This window comes from Odontesthes bonariensis, chromosome 15 (assembly GCF_027942865.1).
Source record: "Odontesthes bonariensis isolate fOdoBon6 chromosome 15, fOdoBon6.hap1, whole genome shotgun sequence".
Classification (NCBI taxonomy): domain Eukaryota; kingdom Metazoa; phylum Chordata; class Actinopteri; order Atheriniformes; family Atherinopsidae; genus Odontesthes; species Odontesthes bonariensis.
In genome coordinates this window covers 20,191,346-20,213,981 of record NC_134520.1, presented here as the reverse complement: position 1 = coordinate 20,213,981, position 22,636 = coordinate 20,191,346, and the positions used below count along the sequence as shown (strand labels likewise).

Below are 22,636 nucleotides of genomic sequence, written 5' to 3'. Positions count from 1 at the left end.
GTGTGACTGTGTCATAATCTGAGACATGCAGCCAGATAAACATGTTTATACCTCCTGTCACAGTTAGTATTTAATGCGGGCTGTCAACAAAGAAGCAGAGCATTCGGAAAGATAATCAGTTTATTTGGTTTAGTGTTATGATTTACAATGGACCTTTAGGCAAGTCCGAACACATTTCATGTTTCTTGATATCCTCAGCAATAACATTATCTTGCACCCGGTTAGCTAATTAGTATGATATTACTGTGTATAGGTGGCAAAGTACAAGAGAAGAGACAAAAACATCTTCCAGATTGATTTTGAATTAAAAACTAAAGGAAATATAGATTTTTTTTTACTACATAAATACAATAGAAAAGTGAGTGAAGTAAGTAATATCCATATTTAATCAAAACAGAGGCTGATGAGGTAGATTTGAACACTTCTATCTGCTCTCAGATCAGCTGGCAGACTTCTTCAGCAGCTTGAAGGATAAGAACTGGTTTGTACACTGTAATCATGTGAAACCTAAATTCAATCGTGAGGCAATAAAAGGCTGGAAAAATCCATAGATAGACTGACAGGTAACCATGTCAAGGACGTTAAAACCGGTCTGGTGCAGAGCGCTGAGTTATAACGGTGAGTAAATCAAATGGTAGAACATCATAGTGAAGCCTATTCGATATATAAAAGCGGGCATCAGACCCTCTGTCTGATTTAAGGACAAACCAAAGACACTGAAAAGGCCACAGAAAAGTTTCTTCCTTATTGGGATGAGGTGAGTCAAAGAAATGTAACTGCATGTTTCAAATGCATTCTGACTGAAATTAGATGAGACAAATATGATTGACAGGAAAAACCTGCACAATGACACATGTAGTGCAAAAATGCAATAACATAAATCTTCAACAAGTGGATTGGTTGTGGAGGTGCAAGTTTTGGATCTCACACATGCATTTTTAAGAACAGTTTTCTGGTTCTACTTGCCACCAAATGTTATTGTCATGTCATGATTTTTGGCCAGTGATAGGTTACTCTATTTTAGGATTTTTTTTTTATCGGGCACTAGTTGACTTTTTAATTTGAAAGTTGCGAGAAACTGATCTAAGGAGAGGATAGTGGGTCGCCGGGGAGTTTAGCTACCTCTCGCTCTACACTTCAGCTTTAATGAATTTAAAGAAGCCACACAGTCACCTTAAAACGCTTCAGTGGTACACTAGAAGAATTTAGGGGAGAATTAAGGAATATTCACGATGTACAGCACCAGTCAAAAGTTTGGACACATCTACCTATTAACTGGAGTGTTTGAACTTTTGACTGGGACAGCATATTCATGATCTTTTTATTTGACCTTTTATACACGGACCACGGCAACACCTTTCTCTTTGAGCTTGAGCCAGCTTTTTGAGACTAAAGATCCAAAATTGATAAGCTAACTGCCTTGCGAGGCAGGCCCCAGGTGCACAGTCTAAAGTGTTTAAAGTGTGTAGGTTCGTGTGCACTGTGCCATCAGAGTGTGTCAGCCAGAAAATAACCGCAGCAAGACTAAAACAAGACTGGCTCGACTTCATGTCTGTGCCTGTGTTTTCGTCCGACAGGGCTAAACTGGGACACGGGCTGCTCTCAGGCCAGTACTCCAAACCACCCATGAAATCTGAGCTCATTGAACAGGTGATGAAAGAAGAACACAAGGTATTAAACGGGGTATGTCCAGCTCTCAAACTGGGTCCACAACAACGAGAAGCATGTCCATAATGAAGGATGACAAAATGAGATGTTTTAGGTTTAGCTGTAGCATCTCATTAATTCTGATGTTTTTAACCTATAGATTCAATTATTAAGCAATATAAATTGGCTTTTCTTTTTATCTTTTCAAAGTAGTTGATTGAGGCAAAATGATTATTTGATTTTGAGATGTGTTGATATCATGGATATGTTTTTGTACCCCCATGTTTTGATTGTTATGATTTTTTTTTTGTTACTGCAATGTCACATTCATTTTGCCACAGATATTAGCTAAAGTTTAGTCAATTTGATTATCTCTTGGTTTGCTTTATTAATTTCAAATGACCTGACGTGAAAAAATGGACTTTCATTACTGTAGTGCACAGCTGCCAGGAAATCAGAGTGAGGAAAGCTGTTAAAGCATAAAAGGACCCAACAGTAGTTCTATAAGCCTTGAGCTTCTTTTAACCAGCCACAGTAAATGATAGGACAGAGCTCTGATCTTGAACTTCCTACACATGTGATAGTGGAGTCAAGTTTGGACACAAATTGACAGCTGTGAGGATATGGGGGGTTGGGCTCGCGCTGGCATTTTGTGTTCAGTTTGCACAGAGGCAGTGTTACCCATTGCAATTATAAACTCTTTAAAATGGCTTTTCAAAATGTATTCCACCACCTTAGACTGTGTGGATGCCAGTTGGCTTGCTTTTGACATTATGTCAAGATGATGCTGCTGTATTTACTTTTGAATCAATTGTCAACAAAAAGCCATATTATTTTTTATGGAATTAAATTCTGTTGGACAGTGTGGAATAGTGTAATTGAAGGAATAGTTTGACATTTTGATAAGTATTTTTTTTTTGCTTTTAGATGAATAATGTGATGACAGTAAGATCAGGGAATCTCTCTGCTGAGGCTTTGGTAACCACTCCCAGTCGAGCAGTAGTGTAGGATATAAACCCAACTGGAACAGATTATTGGTTTTACAATTTACATGTTTTTTTTGTTCAAGCAAATGAGAGACAATATGGAGCTTCAGCTGTGCCTTTAGGGAGCTCTGTTTTCTCAAGAGCATTCAGATTTCCAGTGTTTCTACCAATGGCTAATATAACCAGCTTACCTGATGTCACAGAGAATTATCTGCTCATTATACTATATCTATTGACATGATTATCAACTGAAAAGCTCCAACATAACGCAGCCCTATCAATTTTTGAGTTTGAAGCCCCCCCCCCGGTCTGAAAATATGTTATTCTGGACCCAAACAAAAGTAACAGCTTCATATTAGCCAGCCAGTTTTTGTAAAATGTAAAACTTTCCATTCACACCACAGCAACTTCTTTTTAGGCAGTGTCATGATTATTACATCTAGCACGACATTGCTTATATATGATGACACACATATATGGTGACTCGTTGATGGAAAAATCTGAAACCTTGACCCTGAGGAGATTCAGTAGCTTTTCTTTGCACTGGGAGCATTTTGTTGACGAGTAAGAGTACATTTGTTTCCAGAGGGATGGAAACAAAGGCGATCTCAGTGATCACCTATATCCTTAAAAATATTATTTTAGATTACTTAAACAATATGATTTCCCTTTGGGATAATTAAAGTATTTTTAATTTCATTATCCTTTGATGAACACATCCATCCTTTGAAGCAGTTTAGCTCAAAACGTCACTGATTGGTTTAATAAATATACGATAAAAGTAATTTGCTGTTGACATTAGTATGTCAGTGACATCTGTATCTGAGGTCCACAGACTAATATCAAGGTGCATTGAAGCTCTTCTCTCAGCATGTCAAGGCTTTATGTGGGTTTCTGCTTTAATTAGCCACTCGACTGTTTGAAAACTATTTTTGAATCTCTGAGCACACGAGCAGACATATCAAATTTATTTATATTCTGAATGCTGACTAAAGGTTTGAGTCTGTTTGTTCAGTACCCCTTTACTGGGCAATAGATTTGCAGTTGGAGCATTTGTGGCTCTTAGTTTCTTTTTTAGCATCATGTTTTTTCCACCCTTTTGAGAATATTTGTAATATCCCAGTTTGATCATTCAAATTCTTCACACAAAAAGATTAAACACTTCTCAATATGTAAAATCAAGTTTCCTCTCTACAGATATAATGATACATTAACATAATCTTTCTTTGTTTGCTTAGTTAGGAGCCGGTGCTGCTGCCAATTTTACCACAAACTCCCCACTTCTGTGCATGTAAAAAATAGAAATTAAAAAAAAAAAATAAATAAGAGAAACAGATGGGCAGGAACTTTACTCTGAAAACGCTTGTTCTTTGAATAAAGAAATCTGACCTCAGAAGCTCCGGCAGAACAGAGAACTTCTTTACATCTGAACGCCTCTTACATCTTGTTCCTCCTGGAAGAAGGATGTAATGTGTAATGATCTCTGTTTACACAAAAAGCCATTTGATTGGTCTAAAATATTGGAACATACATACATATACATATATATATGTATATATGTATATACACTTATGGTAGGGAAACTGTATTTACATGAGGAACTTGTCCTCAATGTCATCATTTCTGTACAGGACAGAGTGTGATTGGCATTCGACAATGAGCAAATTTCTTCTGATTACATTTCTGACTAAGTATTGATGCATTAAAAACTTGAAGATTGACTTCTCTCAACACTCTGTGACATCTACTGGTTCTCTGTTGTCCTGTGTCATACCTCCCTCAGGGGAGTGGTCATGCCCAGTCAGCGTGTGTGACGTCCACATTTTTTCATTCCAGCACCTGCATAAGGGCATCTCTCCTCGAATGTTGAAGTCCCTGGTCAGCATGGGACACCAGGAGTTTTCCTCCAACAGACAACAAGATGCTCATGAGTACCTGCTGCACATGATCAACCTGGTGGAGGTGAGTGAAGCTACTCTTTCGTGTAGGTCAAAGTGTTCAAAATCACATTCTTGAAATGTTATTATCCCCTGAGCTTATAAGGATGCAAATGTTATTGTTTATGTTACCAGTATACATCAGCATAGTCTGCAGGAACCTATATGAGTGTCTATTGAACCATCCTGCATGTTTTTTTTTTGTTAGTCCAATGATCACTTCAAAAACCAAATATATTCTATTTTGAATCACATGGTACAAAGAGCAGCAGCATTTTCTGCCTTTTTTCCCAAACCTTTGTTTGAAAAAATACTAAAACTCTTTGTGTCTTTAAGAGATGAATAATAATAATAATGTAAATACAAAAGAAGAGGATGCTGCCTTTCACAAGCTTGCTTTAGTAAACATATATTTCCTCCTCTGTAAAATCACAACGTTCTCATAAATGTTGGGAGCAACTTCTGACCCCTGACACAGAGGGAGTTTGGAAAGGTAGGATCTGGCTTTGATTAAACACAGCACACTGCCTTCATGTTTGGTTCAGACACACAAGGTTCTCAGAAATGTCTCTGACAAGCTGGCTATATCTTTATATATAGCTCACTGCTATCTGTTACACAGGGTGGCTAGATAATGCTTCCCATTCTGCTTCAACCATGATACTTGGCCTGGGTAGGACCTGATACTTCCTGTCTCTCACATTGTGGATGTCAACAAAACACAGAAACTTGATTCTTGCAGCATCCGCTGTAATTTTGTATGCTTGCACACGTCTGTTTTCCAAATTCTCCTCTTTTTTTCCACCATGGGCTCCCACAACTGCCTGTAAAACTGATTTATCCACACATGGATGACCTGACTACAGCCACCACCATCAGTCTTCTTACACGCTAGGCCTGAGTAAAATTATAACTTATGTATTTCTGTAGCGTCTTAGAATAGAAGAGCTGAGTTGCAGAAACGCCTTGGTCATGCAGAACGATGTGTTAAGCCGTGATGCCATCCTTCTTCGCGGTCTTCAAATAAACAGTGTAAAACCTCCATGACCCAGCCCTTCGTTAACAGTGAAAGGATATGGAGAAGCTTGGAGATAATGATTAATGTGCCCGCGTTTTCTGAAGAGATGTAACTTTCTCAGTAATGGAAGGTTAATTGAGTCTCTAAATGTAGGACACGCATTGACATTTTGAGCTGCTGCATGAACAGTCCTGGGTCATGTCAGGAGACTGTAATAGACCACAGCATTTAGACACAGCTACATTTATAACATTGGGCTGTCATTTTTGTGATATACAGTTTATTAAGCCTCTTTTCCAGATTATCTAATGTTTTAGATGGCTTTGTTTCAAGTTATGCTCTTTAGGATTTGATTGATTTAACTTTTTGGAAACCCATACTTAGGTTTTAACACACACTAAAGAGGCAATAAGTCATTTACCCTATGAAAAAAAGCCCTTTTACAAGTGGACACAAAAAACCGACTGCAGCATTTTTTTTTTTAAGGAAGACAGGAGATTATCAGTACATAAGGCTATTGTAGAAAATAAATCATTTAACATAGCACAAAAGAAAAAGAGATGGCACAGTTTCGATGGAGGTATAGAACATTAAACATTATTTTGACAGAAAAAAACCTACATTTGCTTTTAGCAAGCAACACATTATCATTATTAACTATTTAGTCAGTAGATACTGCCCCTCTGATGGACTGAATCTATGTCCAGTATGTGTCCTTTAATGAATAAATGAAACGCATCACTTTTCATCATATAGTCATATATCTGTGCTCTCTTCTGCTTTGATTGAAATTCAGTGTGATTGTTTCTGCAGAGGAACAGCGCAGGTTCTGAGAATCCGAGCGATGCTTTCCGATTCCTGGTGGAGGAGCGGGTTCAGTGCTGTCAGTCTCGCCGGGTTCGTTACACTCAGCGGGTGGATTACTGCATCCAACTGCCAGCTCCCATTGAGGCGGCCACCAATCGAGGTAAAGGAGTCTAGACCTAGGCTTACACACACACACACACACACAAACACACACACACACACACACACAAACACAAACACAGTTGCTGCAATATGAAGCCACAGCTGCCTCTGGTTTGTACAGATTCATGTTACAGAGCTCAGGTGGCACGAGCCGCTGAGAGAATTGGTCAAATGAAAAGATGTTTGGCCCTGAATAAGCAGGAACAACAAAAAGTAACTCTTACTTACGAAGTACATTAGCTGTCATTACCCAATGTACGATACAATGAAACGTACGTATGATTTAATGAAAGCAACAATGATGTTAACATGTGGTGAAGTTTGTAGCCCGATGCAGTGTGGTTGCAAGTAAAGGGTTGCCAAAGTTATCAGCAGTGATTTTAAGTATTACTTGAACACTTTAAATGATTTTGAACATGCTGACTATTTTGGAGGCCTCAAGTCTCAGTGTTTATATCACCAGAGGAGCTGCTGACATATGAGGCCAAGCGGAAGGAAGCTGAAGAGAACATGCGGGCTCCACCTGAACCGGTGCGAGCACGGATCCCTTTCACTGCTTGTCTGCAAGCTTTCACAGAGCCAGAAAATGTCCCCAACTTCTGGAGCTCAGCGCTGCAGGCCAAGTCAGCTGGAATCAAGTAAGCACCAGTGCTTTTTTTTTTTTTTAATCATCTCACCTTTGTTGTGTTCATAAACTTTCTTTTAAATCCCCCCCCTTAATTTTATTTCCCTGCAGAACTTCCCGTTTTGCCTCATTCCCAGAGTATCTGGTCGTGCAAATCAAGAAATTCACATTCGGTGTCGACTGGGTGCCAAAGAAGCTTGGTAACTATTGTGTCACATAATAATTATGAATAAAAATGATTGTTTTTTTTTCACTTCTGCCAATGTTGACTTAGGTATTTGAAGTGTTATTAGTACTAAAAATACCCAGCAGAGGGCACCATCAAACTACAGTCCACAAGGCACATACAGTACAGTAGCAAGAGAAGTTTCTGTCCAAGTAAAGCAATAGAAATTCAAAAATGGCTTCACATGCAATATTGGACATCTAGTCAAAACTCTCTCAAAACCCTGCTCTTCTAACTTGAATTCAATATTTGTATGCAGACCTAGCCATCGATGTTCCAGACTTTCTGGATCTGAGCCGACTCCGAGCTGCAGGACTGCAGGCGGGCGAAGAGGAGCTGCCTGATCTCATGCCTCCCATAGTGTTGCCTGAAGACACCAGAGGTATGACACCAACCATCAGACATGGTTTCATGTAGATATAGTACCTGTGGGTTTGTATACAGATCAGAACACTGGTGAATATCATAGATTGTAAATGGTGCTGCTGTGGTTTTGAAACTTCCCAATATTGCATGTTGAAGGATTTCAGCCGCACAATGGTGCAGTACCTGCTTCCTTTTACTGCTTAATGTTTTCAGAAAGAAACAGGTCTGGACTGTCGGCAGGGAAGTGTTGCTGCAAGGCTCTCTTACAAAAGGGTCATGCTCTTGTGCCACATGTAGATTGTGGTTAAAGATATCCCAGTGAAGGCCAGCGTAAGTTGCTCCAAAACCTACGGTACAAATAGGGTTCAGCAATTATGAGCTTAAAACAGGGATGAATTTTTTTCTACCCAAACATGCGACTAACCTGCTGCTATTTGACCTAATTAGTATCGAGATGTTTCACCAAGTGTTTTCTAGCTGCTGTTCCAACTTTTTAGAAATGTGCAGACGGCATGGAATATTTAGAGTATTTATTTATTATATTTATTTTTTTGAAAGACTCTTTCAACATTTGACGTTATCTTTGTACTATTTTATGTAAAATATAGGTTGTCAACTGTTTAAATCATCACATTCTATTTTATTTTACATTTTATACAACATTCCAACTTTTTGTATACAGGTTTTTCATTTGTTTATATATTTATGGTATCAGTGCTCCATTTTTCTCACCTAGACTTCACTGACAATAATCTCCTGGTCACAGGCTCCCATGAATCACCAGCAGTGATGTCGTTGGCAATGCGTAAACTCTTGGAAGGAAATGCTAAATGGCACTCTTAACTACTAGCGTCATTTTTTTGTTGTTCATTTTTAATTTTACAGCTCTGTTGTCACTGTTAAAGGACACGGTTTTCCCTGAGCTTCTGATTTGTCTAAAATATTGGTCCCTCTATTGAGTCAGTGTGACTCTGAATTTGTCTGACAAAGTGATAGCTCATTGTTGCTTCTAGGAGATACTTAGGGTTGCTAAAAGAAACCCTGTGACACCCCTCTTAGCAGGTGTGGAGTATTTTTGTAAGTCAATTCATCTGTGAAATTGTCTTTGATATGATATTCTGCTCAAAGCCACCCAAGTTCTCACTTAAGGACATATTGAAAGGAATCCCACAGGAAAGACAAGCTCAACCAATTACTGAGAAGTTGTTGTATTCACAGTGTGGCTAAGCCTAATAAGTTCTAATGATTTAATGAGATCTGCTCGTAATGCATTCAGCTGTGCTCTAGAAAACAGCTACTGGAAGGTTGGGAGTCATGTTTTGGAACTCGAGGAAATGTTGTTGGCACTTTTCTAGAGTTTTCTGTGGGTGATATTTCTAGAGTTAAATGTACTTTTTGTCTGCTTCTTTTCTTAAAGGCCAAAAGTACAGCAGCCTCCTTTGTTTTGTTCGTCTTTTTTGTCCCCTCTGTGATTGCATTTTCCACGCTTCCTTCTTTTTAAAGTTCATCTACGTCGAGATGTCAGTGTAGCAGATGAGAAGTACTAGAGGGGGTCCAGGCAACACTACAAAGACAGGAACATCTGACAAAAGCCTTGGCTGTGCTTCATACATCCACAAACTGACAAATTTCCTTTACTGTGTTGTGTAGGCTCTGTTGATAATCTACACCTGATATACCTGATATACCTAACTATAACAGCCGATACAGCTATCCAGGAGGACTGCAGTAAAACTCAATGCATGACCACATGTCTAAATGTTTTTTATTAGCAGCAAATTTGACATGGTATAGTAATTTGAATAAATCCCTCGACTGTTCCCTTAAGAGCTTCTATTTCAATTAACAGGATGTTGAAACATATTTCCTTGTGTAAGTAACGCAGATAAAACTGTGAAATGAAAAGAGGTCAGAAGAAATAACTTGCTGTTGTTCAATACATTCTCAGATTTATTTATTTCGCACTGATACAATGAGTTTTGCTGGTTGCAAATGAACCAGTGGCCTGTTATCCCCCGTCTGGTATTAAGAGTGATGAATCATTGGTCACCCTTCTGTCTCCAAAAGGCTTCAGTGCTTTTCATTGATTACATTGCACCAGACAAATGTGTTTTCCTGTTCGCTGCTTGAACCACATTGTTACTCATTGGGCTGTTTATCATCTATTCAGTCAATTATTCCAGACCATTTGGGGAAAAAAAGAGCTATTTGTTTTTGTGTTTCTGTTTTGAACATTTGGATATTTATTTCTGGGCTTGAGTTCATCTCCTGTTTAGTATTAGATTTGCAAAAACTTAAATCTCACATACAATTTATTATGGGCCACAATTTATTTCGACAGTCAAAATGTAGAAGAGAGAGAGAGGAAACAAAAAAGAGACAAAAAAGAGTGACTGATCTTGTTGAAGTGTTTTTCTGTCTACGTAAAGCATGCTGAAATGACTTTTGTGTTGAATGGAATTAAACTGTCTAGGACAGTGAAACTAAATTAACAGCAACTTTCAGAGTCATTATTTAATTCCGAAAACCTGGTGCTCTAAAATTGGATGCAGATAAAATCCACCAACAAAAAGAAGGATAAAAACCACTGCTGTGTCATTTGCAAAGCAACTTTTTATTCTGCAAGAATATGGCAGCAGCATCCTGAAGAATGGGCTTCTTCTGGACTTCCCAGTGCTGTCGTATCTGTGTAAAATAAATGGTGTATACCAGATTACTGATGACCCTTTTATATTAGCATGACTCAGTGAAGGGATCACAGTGCTTTGTAATATTTGGAGTTACTAAAATGATTTCCTTGACTTGATCCCAGTTTAGAGTTGACATGAATTGTCTCTTCTACAAATGGATGTCCTCAGTATGATTTATTGGCGCCCCGATATTGCCAAATTTAGAAGAACAAATACCATTAATACAGCAACAGTAGTTTCATTATCAAAGGAAACTTTTCTTTTTGGATTTGCCTGATTAACAACCGAACAAAGCGGGTAGTGGCATTGGGACGGATTAACATTCATTTTCTATACCCGTTTAATCCAACTCAGGGTCATGGAGGGGCTGAAGTCTATCCCAGCAGTCACTGGGCAAGAGGCAGGGTACACCCTGAACGGGTTGCCAGTCCATCACAAGGCAACACAGAGACAAACAACCATGCGCACTCACTCCTAGGGTTAACTTGGAGTAGCCCGAAGTCGTAGTCAGTGTGTGAGGCATTTAGGAAACCACCCACCAACACAACTAATTATTCAGCCTGCGTGAAACGTGGCAGTAAATTGCAGACACACTTACAAAAGTGTTATTTCTCAACACATAAGACTGAAATTCCACTTGGGGAAATTAAATAATTAATGTAAGGACGTGTTTCCGTAGTTTATCAACTGCCTCGGTTAGCATATGCATTGTCACTGTGATTTGCTTCATGTGTATTGTGTTTGTTAGCAGTGACACAACACGCACGATCCGTTTAGTGAGTGAATCCTTCCAGCTATCCTTTTTTCAAAGTGCTGTCAGTATGCGCGTGTCTGTTTTGCTTTTAAAGACATTTGCATGCAAGATGTTTGAGGAACATCTGTAAATTCTACTAGAAAACAGTCGGGGTTACATTCTCCCTGCAGCACTGCAGCAGTACAAACAAAAGAAAACATAATTGGTTGATCTGGTTGTGCACTGTCATATTTAACAGTTTTTCCTCTCTTTTTTCTCAGATAACTCCATGAGCTCCTCAGACTGTGAGTATTTAATTTCTCCTCTGTGTAATGCTCTTCAAACAAATGCTTTACGTTCATGTAAGTTATGACTGTGGAAAATGTATTCTCAGCTCCAGGTGGTAGTGATGAATGCTGCTGAGTTAAACTTCTGACTAACTGAGCAGGTGCTGCAGCTGCTCTCTACTTCTAAACAAACTTAACTTTTCCATGTAGCTTTGCTTATTTTAGCCATGATCATTTCTCTCCCTGATAAATCGTCCCTCAATAGAGATGCTTCCCCGGGGGTGATTCTCTTCTGATCTCTTTGTTTAATGAGTCCCAAAGAGGGAGTCTCCACAAATCTGGTTGCTTGTTAAAAATGAAGGTTATTGGTAGTGTTGGATCAGTGAGTGTATGTTTAGCCACTGATGTTGGTTTGCCATGTCTCCAGCCCCAGAGATAGACGAGGCGGCGGTTATGCAGCTGGCAGAGATGGGTTTTCCACTGGAGGCCTGTAGGAAGGCAGTGTACTATACAGGCAACATGGGCCCCGAAATGGCCTTCAACTGGATCATAGCCCACATGGAGGAGCCTGGTAAGGCAGTATTACCACACAAAGCTTGAGAATACTGTACTTAGACATGTAGGGAATGTTTGACCATCATATAATGAGTGAAAACTTTTGGACTAAGATAATTGGCAGTCATAACTAGTTTGAATATAGTCTGAATAGAGTCGTTTGTATATTGAGCTGTTGGTCATGAACATGTATTATTAACTATCCATCAATAGATGCAGCCTTGGCTTGTTTAAAAATACTTTGTTTATTTTAAAAACATACTGAATAAAACATGAAAACACAAAAACACACTAACTGGGAGGCATATATAGGGATGATGGGAAATGTCTCAATTGGTTGGCATCAATCACAGTGTAATATGTTGACATTGTGATACAATCTATCCAAATGCAGAGTTAAGAGTGTTGTGGTCTTTCACTATTTTCATTATATTCCAGCTGATGGGTCCTGATTCACTTTCTTTCACCACTAAGTGTTAGAAGGTGTTGGAAGGTTGAGGACTTTTGCAGTTCAGTAATTTTTATGAACTTATAATAAAAGTTGCATAGGTTGTTAACCCATTCGGACCTAAGGCTGTTTTTTGTTTAAAAAAACATAAAACCTCAGGAGTTCTCTGGAAAACACGAAACTGTCCAATCAAACTTTTTCTTTCTCAATCTTTTACTAAAATAGTAAAATAAAACCGACTTTAGGGACAAAACCTTCAGCTTTTGTTGTAAATTTTTGACTTTGCCCTCAAGTTTATTAATCTCTTTAAAAAAAGATGATAAAAGCTGGTGTCTTGAAAAAGTTGCTATGGCGTGTGCATCCCTCCAGGCTTAATGTCACTCAAAATGATAATAACAATGATATATCCCTTTTTAAAAGATCTGCAAGTCGTGAAATTGCTTCTTGAAAAGTTTCCAGGGATTAAAAATAATCATGACAAGGTGCTGTGTATGGAGTGTGGGTGAGGGTTAAGTGGAAACTTAAACCCAGAGAAACTAAAAATACTTGTGACAAATTATTAAAACAGGTGCAATGAAAATAGGCTTGGTTCTGCAACAGTTTCTGTACCCTGATTCTGCAGACTTCAAGAGGTAGCACGACATAATGCATCACGACAAACAGGAAAGGCAAGTTTGTTTGTTGTGGACCCTTTTGAACACAAAGGTAATTTAAAGTGAGAGACACATCACATCTCATGTACTTCCAGTACTCACAGAGAGATCGGTGCTCGACTTTGTCTCTTTTGTGGACTGCGTGTATGTGCATGTCTGTGTGAGAGCTCATCACCAGAAACTTTGTGGGAGCTGATTAGGAATGCCACAGAGATTCACAGCGGTAGAGTTGTCCCCCTGAGGAGTTGACTCGTGTCACTTTTTATTTCCCTGGCTGGTTGTAAAGAGCCTCTACAGTGGATGGAAATAAGAGTACCCCCCTGCACGTTAGTTTTTAAAAGGTACTGATGCAGCTGCAAAAATAGGCTGCAGTCAGTATCAATATCTCCAGTAAAACAGATTGCACAAGTGTGCTTAACAAAGTTTAAAAAATTAAATTTTCCTCAACCTCCTTCTTTTTACTTTCCCATGAGCATCATTTCAACAAAATTGCTGTTTTTACATTTTTTAGTTTTCCCTTTATCCCTCTGCCAATTTCAGTATTCTGTGGACTTTTTTCCAGGAGAAAGGGGCAGTGTAATTAAGACCTTATTTTTTTGTACGACTCTATCCCAACTCTGGAGGCAAACCATTGTATGATATTGTGAAAGCACAGCCCGTATCGAATCTGTTTTTTTTTTTTTTACAAATGTATTACACATATCAGAAAGAATCAGCTCAACAAGAGAATTGTCTATGCATATGAAACTGTGCAGATCAATAGAGATGGCCGCTAGGCAGCAGCATAAAGAGAATAATGATGTTTGCATAGAAGCATCAGGGAAAGCTTCCATGGAAACAGTTTGGGAAATTACAGGCACTTTTATGAGCAAACCTAATCCAATCAAAGTAACAAAACATGACTAGTTGAGCCAGTCTGTTAGTCGGAGAGGAGAGTGGTCAGTGGGAAAGAAATAATGTTCAAATTATTCATTGTTCTCCAACAAGAAAATACATTTTATCCAGTTTGCATGGATGCTGCATAACATCAGCATCAGTTATACTAAAACATGGAGGAAAGAGGAAAAGAATTGTATTGGAAGAAATATGTTCTATAAGAGCCTTACTTCTTTTGCATTAAAAAACTTTTTGCAGCTTCTCTTCTGGAAAGGAAAATGATTGTATAATGTCCCTGCAAATATAGAAAATGAGCTTCCAAATCAAGGAAATTGAAAAAAAGTCAAAAGTAAGAGCTGTAAGAGGGATAACCAGAGGCTATAATGGATGTGAAGGTCAGAGAAAAATATTGCATCTCACGTTATACGTGTCAGTAAAGCCTCAAGCCAATCAGGGCAAAGTTGTGTCTTCACAGAGGTTGTTCCAAGTTGACGCAACCAGAGAAAAGTGGCTACAGCTGCGTTGCTCACACACGTTTTTAATGACATATACACCACTGGTATTCTGCAGTGGTGGCAAAAGCCACACAAAACTTTTTTAAAAGTCAGTTTGAAGTCAAAATGTTATTCACCACTACAATAACAGAAGGTCCTTGTGCTTTATTGACAAAGAAAGCAAACTAATCTTTTCCTATAAAATGCGGGGCATTTGCAAAAGGATGTTAAATATGTTATGTTTATGTACTTATCAAAATGATTTTTAGCGACTGGGCCTATGCCATGTGTCCAGGGCCAGGGTTAACTTACCCATCACGGTTGTCTTTGATAAAGACCATGATGAGATTAAACACCTATTTAAAGCTGCTAAAGATCAGGACAGAAGTTGAATAATAACATGCACACATTTTGATGTTCAAGTTTTGATGTTTTATTTATGTGCCTGAAGGGTAGGCATCCTGAGGCATAAAAACAACTGCATTATGAGCAGCCAGAAGGACACAGGACAAGGAGGCTGAGATGGAAATGGTAGTGGGAGATAAGTGATATTCATTTTCATTTATGGCAAGGACAGTAATGAAGGCTCTGTTTGTGACCAGCAGTAGTAGAGTAATTCCGGCATGAGTGTCCTTGTTCCTGGTTTGAGGGTCACTTTAGTTGTTTGAATGGAAATATCTTTCTCAAACTTTTCAGGGTTAAAATGTGGGTTGCCTCTAAATTTTAGTTTTTGCTCCTCTCTGCATCTGTTTTCATGGAAGCAGATTTTCTCTTTATTACTCACTCTTATTAATTTGTGGATAAACAGTCAGTTACACATAGAGTAGGTTATTGTAGGTGGTAAGCATCTCAACAGGCAAACATGCTTTTTCATAGTTGTGTGGGAATTTAGACTTTGAGGTGAAAATGTCATAAGTTGCATTCGTATCAGATAACCGCTCTCAGTACAAAAGAATTATCTCAGGGACATCCCACTTTTTGTTTATAATCTGGCATCTGTGTGTTCATGCCTATGCTGAATTGTTAGTGGGGTCAACATAAAACTGATGCTTATAGTGTGATGTGTTAAAGCAGTGAGGCCCAAGAAGCATCGGCTTCTTTATCCTGGCAGGGTTCCATAAGAAAAACACGGAGCAGAGAAAAATAAATAATTTTTGCTTACAGATAATCTATCGAGAAATCTAGTAGTTCAGCAGTATTCAGCAGATTGGTTGCCAAGTAACAGATGCAGCGACCAAAATGTTGTTCTTTCTAATTTTTCACAGTGGCATAAAATTCATGGATTTATGCCACCATTTTTAAATCCATAGTCGGGTCTTTCTTTGCACACCTGGTATGTGAGCAACCAGACCACGCAGTCTGTTTGACCGCCACATCTTTTAATTCCCTTAGTTCTTTTAATTGAATTTTCGCACATCTTCTTTGGTTTTATTTGACATGCCTCTCCATCACTGATTCACAGTTAGTCCAGTCCACCCAATAAATTTGATTTAAAAAAAAAAAAAAAAATCTAGATTATTATTTGCATTGCCAATTATTTTAACGGACAATGTCATTTTTAAAGCTAACAAGGTACTGGAAAATGATGTCTTCAAGTGATAATGATCTTCTTTCGAAATATGCAGCATGTAGTCGACATCAAAGCACAACATTAAAGAATATAATGTATAGCTCTTGCATAATTCAACCTTCAAGTAAAAAAGAAAGAAAAAGAAAAATGCTCCAGCATCTCATTGTTGTATTCTCTATATCTTTCCAGACTTTGCAGAACCACTCACTCTGCCCTCCATGATGGATCCAGGTCCCTCCACCAGTGACAGCCCTATGGGTGCCACTCAGCTGGATAACTCGCCCCCTGAAGAGAGCATCTCCATCCTCACGTCGATGGGCTTCCCCCGCAATCACAGCATCCATGCACTCAAAGCCACGGTAAGTCTTCTGCCCACAATGTTCACTTTTTCCATTTATTGGCACAAGCAGAGTTTTTACAGAGAAATTTTGTTCTGCTTTCAATAATTCACATGAGTCTTACTCACTTTTCATATAAAGATTTAGGATTTTAGTATTTATCTGCCACAGTTTATGAGCTACCAGATTTTCTGCTTCAAAGAACAGCAACTTTCCCTGTTCTACAATGTTTGTAGAAGTGATAACAGTAATTTATTCTGACTGAAAACAAGGGGAGCTGGGCAGCGAGCGTGGGAAGAGATGGTCATTATGTCTGACTTGATGTAAAGTTTTTGTAGGTGGTACACAATCCTTACTCTGCTTCTCACAGAGATAGTTGATAGTTACACGACAAGTAGAAAAAGTTGACATGAGCGTGTGAAAATGTTAAGAACAAAGAGCTATAAAAGTGTCCCTGAGGAGCGCATGGCTATAGCTCAACATCACAAGAAAATACAAAACTAACACCTTCACACCTTGGGCACATGAGGAAATTTGAGGTTGGATTAAAAACCGTGTCGAGAGCCTGTGACAAAGCTGGAGGAGCGCATGAAGTGAGCTGGGGTTTAAAAAGAGGGCAAAGAGAGGGCAAGATGATGAAAACCAAACTCTGCAAGTTATAAAAGAGCCTGGCTGGCCTACTTGTTCACTTTCCAGACTGCAAAATTAATAGGTCCTACATGTCACAAAGATTAAAGATGTCTGCTCTACATGGTGTTTACAAATAGTCACAGCAGCCCACGAACACTCTTGAGAATTGCAGCCTTTCTGGTTCAGCGGCAGCACACACCTCAGTTACGCATAGAGCCATTTTAACGTCATACCGCACAAATGATTGTCAAATACATGTACAGTATTGCACAAATTTTAAATATTTTGTTTTAGGTCAAAGAAAGTAGCTACTGCACATTTATTGGTTCCCCTGTTTTGAAATGGCCCCTTATTCTCACATTTCACGCTTCATATTTAAAGCTGCCCCCTCAGCAAAAATAGCCCTGCAGACTGTTCGTAAGAAACAAAAATAGATGCCAGGCTTCCTTGTTTATCATTAGTAAAGCCACAAAGCTCCCTGCCAGCCACGAATTGGTGAAGTGGAAAAAAACCCGCCAAAAGAACACATATTTCTCCTGAGGGATGGAGGTGCGAAGCAGAGAGGGGTCTCACTTGTGGTACATTGTCTGCCCATATTTAGTACAATGAACATCTTTTCAGCCTCAGTGACCTCACAGAGAGAAAAAAAAATTGCCAGTGTCATCCAGACCATCTCACCACGCGCTCCTCAGACTCATCCTTCAGGAATCACACATCTGCTTTGGATGACAAACAAACCTCTTCAGTTATAATTAATAATAATAGAACACAGATGGATGCCTCCCACCTTCTCAATATATGACTGCTCATTTAACACGTCAAGCACGTGATTGTTTTTATTCACCTCCAGGAGTTTGCTTAAGATATTGCAGTGGTGAAAGTGGAGAAAAAAAACATGAAAAAGTTTCTAATTTTCCTTTGAACTTCTGAGCCATCTGTCTTCTACTGTATGTGCTACGATTACTACTATTGTGTCAAATGTTTGTGCGACAAAGAATTTTCTAAGATGACAGAATGTTTCACAAAAGGGCTGTTAATGTGACAGTAGAATCCACTTATGATTCCGTACACAAAATGGACATTTATGGGAAATTAAAGCCATTGAGGTGTAGTCAGCATCATTGTGAGTTTATGTAAGTAAGCTCACAATAGTTGGCATGGTTTTATAATTTTCCAGAACAATAATCTTGAACGAGCACTCGACTGGATCTTCACCCACCCGGAGGAGGAGGAGAGTGATGCCCTTTCAGACATGGCTGACACAGAGCCCAACGACAACGCCTTCTCCAACGCCAACTCGCACAGTGACTCAACGCTGTCTCCAGACAGAGCCGCACCAGGCCCTCGAGTCAAAGACGGACCTGGACGTAAGTGGTTTCACTAACTGTAGCTGCCCCTGACTTTTATCTGCTGTTGACCTTAATTTTCATCGTAATCTTCTTTCATCAGCCTTTTTTTTTTGGCGACCATTATAACTAAGGAAAAAAAAAAAAAAACAGCTCAAAAAGATCCATCAGAAATATCCAGCCTAGTAGTGGGTTATATAATTTTGCATTCATTCAACCCAGACTGTTACAGGGGGCCTGTGCTCAAAACATTTTAGAGGATATTTTTTGCCCCTGAATCTTAATTTTACCAGGATGTTGCCCACTTCTCACTGCCAGTTCAGCTCTAAATAGTGTCTGACAGTGATAGATAAGGTGCTCTGATGCTGCTGGGCACCAGCCTGCTTGGCCAGACTACCTTAAAGCACAGTAGAATAGAAAACATGACTTGGCACCATTTTAAGTCCTTGGTTTTCACATTCTGTATAAATAATATGCCAATGCTTATGGACTAGTAGAGTACATACTAATGTTGCTTTTCTTTGTATAGAGACAGTGTTTAGCATATTCTGTTGGTTTTTTTAAATTTATTTTTCTTTTAAAATCTGTGAGTGGATGAGCTTAATCATTACAAAAGGGCCATTGGAAAGTGTTACCAATGCAATAATGTCTTACCTATAATCTTCTTTTAGGGAAGTTTAAAGTGAAATGTGCTCTGAATGCCTTTAAGAATCACCAGCCACAGAAAAATTTTAATCTAAGTAGATTAACCTATTTTGCTGTCATTTTATGAGATTTGTGAGTCAGACGATGAGCAGCTATGAAATGCATTTGTTTGTTTACGCTGTGTAACGGTGCTGCTGGCTTGTTTCTCATTCTCGTGATTTTTCTCTTGTTCAGGATATGAGCTCTTTGCCTTCATCAGCCACATGGGAGCATCCACAATGTCTGGACATTATGTTTGTCACATCAAAAAGGAGGGAAGGTGAGTTGCGGGCCATGTTATGTGATAACTGTGATTGAGTTTTATTTGTGTAACAAAGCTTATGAAATCCAGACTTCCCTAGAGTTTAGGTTAAGGATAAGTTTTATGAAGTTTTTAGATATATATTTGCTGATTTTGTAATAAGTTTGTCTATTTTTTTTTTTTTTTTTACTTTATTTTTTTTTTTAGACCAGGTAGAAAATAAAAAGCAAATTGGCCTTTTTTCTCTTCACATTGTCAGGTTTGAAAGAAGTGACGCTTTGACAGAATTCCTCAAGAAAACCAAAATAATCTATTAAATGTTCCTCTTGATGTAGGTGGGTGATCTACAACGACCACAAAGTCTGTTTGTCAGAAAGGCCTCCAAAAGACTTGGGCTACATCTACTTTTACCACCGACTGTCTAGCAGTTAAAGTCACTTCCCCCCTTCCTCCCTGCAATCTTTAAATAACCAGTCTTTCCCCCAGAAGACTGACAGACAATTTGTAATAACAGCGGCAGTGGAAATGATGGAAGACACCTCTCAGACCAGCTGCTTGCCTTTTCGTGATGTCTTTCAGGAGCAACTAGGAACGCTGCTCAGAAAGGGAAAGCAATGTGCTTTTTGTGCATTTGTTGTGTTTATGCTTTAAGTGTATTCTTCAATGTTTCGTTAAAAGAAAAAAAAAAAAGGAAAATTCTTGTCAGTGTAAGTAAGGAGGGATGCGTGCAATTTCTACTTCTGGAGCGCTCTGTACACAAAATAATATCACATATCAACCCAATCTGGTTATTCCTCTCTGCCTTCAGCTACTGTGCCGTTCTTTCAAAGTGCTACATTTTATAAATGTATACAGAAATGGCAGTGCTCATACTGCAAGCCCTGAAATGCTCAGAAACTGCAACAACAGAAGAAATGACTGTGCTGCTGGTGGCTTTTTCCATTTTAGTTTAAATTACAATGAATGTTTTTCATGTTGTGGCAACTGAAAGGACACAGAGAATTACTTATTTTTAGTTTAGTTTAGAGAAATCACAAACAGATTGTATTTAAGTTTCAGAATGAAGGAGAGCATCTGGTGGGTCAAAGATGGATGCTGACGAGACTGTATATGTACAGCGATGCTAACCTAATAATAGCTCACTACTGCCCCTGTTTTACTTGGAGAACGATGTGCAAGTTTGTCGTTTTCAATGAGAAAGTCTCTGCACTCTGATTCACTGGCTGAGGTATCAAGTAGGAAGTATTATTTCCTTCCCCAAAAGCACTTTTTTTTTTACTAAATCGAGTTCATATTCTGCACCTGATGCAGTAGAGGTAGACTCAGACATGTACATTCATCACTGCAAGCAAGCGAATGTGACATTTTAAGTTAATTTTAAAATGTCTTAACTGGTTTATCCTACTACAGTGATGCATTAAATTAACACCTAATTTGATAGATTTGGGTTTCTTTAAAGATGGCTGTGAAGTCAACAGTGTTCATTTAAGTTATATGAATGTTCTCAGTCTTGCGGCAAACTTTTTTTATATCGTAATGTTTGCCAAAATTGCAAAAATATTTGCATTCTGGGCATAATTGAACTCAGCTGCGCCTGCTACAGGCTGCTTCCTTTATCACTGTTGACAGATTCAGACTATGACCCAAAAGGTAAAATGAATGTTTTCCATGACTTGTTGCCACTTCACAGGCTAGTTGTTGGTTCATTTATGCATCTGAACATTTTCCATATCAAGAGCAATATATACAGTACCAAGTCCACTCTTGAACCAACGGTACGCTAAAAGCTACACAGCGATCTGCGTCTCCTCTGGTGCACATAGTGATGGATCTGACGCAGTGCTGAATGTATAACTTTATGGTGCTCACTGCAAACAGAACGTCCGCATCAGCTTCAATGCTCAGAAACCACAATGAACATACTCGGTATGTCCAAAACATTTAGGATGGAATTAACTTGGATACTTGTTTGTGAGATCTTCTTGAATTTAAAGTCTGTTACTGTAAAAGAAAACAAAAGGCACAACAAAACTCAAACATCTCAATATGTATTAATATTATTACTTAATATTAAGTTAATGTTAATTACTTTTTTTGCTTCTCACTACATAGGACTGGGCTCACAACTGGTTTTGTTTGCTGCATCTCAAACGAGCAATGTTACAAGGAGTTGGCATTAGTGACCTTGACATGTGGTGGAATTGTCAGTCACTGCACTTGAGAGTGCATATTTTAGAGGACTTCTGCTGAGAATACATTTTTCTTGTGCTTTTAAGCAAATACCGAGTCCTGCTCGGTTTTGAGTTATTAGCTCTCATAGTCAACGAGAAGACAGCTGTGTGACAGTAAATCTACATTTCTTAGGCTATTTGAAATAGCCTAAGAAATGTAAGAATTTGATATGTGTGGAGACACATATCAAATGCGGAAAAATTAGTGGATGGAATATGATTAACCTCTAAAAATGTAATGGGAGTGTCTTTCCTTGATCAAGAGCTTTACAAACAAGATAGCATTCTGATAAATATCCATGATACAGAACAATCCTCTTTTCTGCAGTGACTAACAACTCTGTGCCTAAACCTCCTTGGAAAAAAATCTTCATTGGTTTCAAATCTTAACCTCTTATTAAACTGCTGCAGTGTTTGTCTATGCACTTGAGAATACTAAAAGTGTCTATGCAAGTTATGTTTCTGCTCCTCGTCATCACCATCAGCGAGTGACTGACGAGCGTTTCGTCTTGCCGAATGATAAATAGTCACAACTGTGTCCAAATATTCTGAGCAATGTGTTTTATTTCTCAGCACCTTTTGTTCTTGTCAACCTGCTGGTTATATTCTCGTCTTTTGTATTTTTGTCTCATTATCTCAGCTTTCCCTGCTTCTCGGTCTTTTCCATTCTTCTTTTTGTTTAAATGTAATGGTTCAATTTGTCACGAAGAGAAAAGGTGTTTCACCCTTAGCATGTGCACTAGATGTTGACATTTAGTCATTTGGATTGTACAATTGTACTTTTGTGAGTTTTATTCTCTTTTTTTTTCATTTAACTAAATGTCAAAATCGTTCTCCACTTGTTTGTACTCAGCTTCCTTTTTGCAAACGACTTTGTGCCAACTCTTTAGTTTTCATTAGTTTTCCTGAAGGGAATTATTTTAAGTTGACTTTTGTAATGTAGGCATTTATCCAAATGTGGCTTCAGTGTACATGAATAGTCAGGGCAGTACAAAATGTTTACTTTACAATATTTGGATAATTTAATAAACAACACCTTTGTTGAGATTTGGTCTCTTTTATGAT

At 38.5% G+C, this 22,636-nt stretch overlaps 1 protein-coding gene across 2 annotated transcripts in view; it reads left to right on the top strand.

Annotated features, from left to right (window-relative positions):
• Positions 1-22,618, top strand: part of usp13 (ubiquitin specific peptidase 13) — a 34,106-nt gene extending 11,488 nt beyond the window's left edge. The window contains exons 10-21 of one of the 2 annotated variants that reach the window (XM_075485428.1): positions 1,578-1,671; positions 4,470-4,595; positions 6,402-6,555; positions 7,021-7,195; positions 7,294-7,382; positions 7,668-7,790; positions 11,479-11,502; positions 11,912-12,055; positions 16,270-16,439; positions 18,226-18,415; positions 19,274-19,358; positions 19,676-22,618. In XM_075485428.1, the coding sequence (XP_075341543.1) occupies positions 1,578-1,671; positions 4,470-4,595; positions 6,402-6,555; positions 7,021-7,195; positions 7,294-7,382; positions 7,668-7,790; positions 11,479-11,502; positions 11,912-12,055; positions 16,270-16,439; positions 18,226-18,415; positions 19,274-19,358; positions 19,676-19,772 (1,471 nt within the window). In that variant the 3' untranslated portion in view covers positions 19,773-22,618. Of the gene's footprint in view, positions 1-1,577; positions 1,684-4,469; positions 4,596-6,401; positions 6,556-7,020; positions 7,196-7,293; positions 7,383-7,667; positions 7,791-11,478; positions 11,503-11,911; positions 12,056-16,269; positions 16,440-18,225; positions 18,416-19,273; positions 19,359-19,675 lie in introns of both variants that reach the window. The other variant, XM_075485427.1, reaches the window with a different exon arrangement.
• Positions 22,619-22,636: the final 18 nt, after the last annotated feature.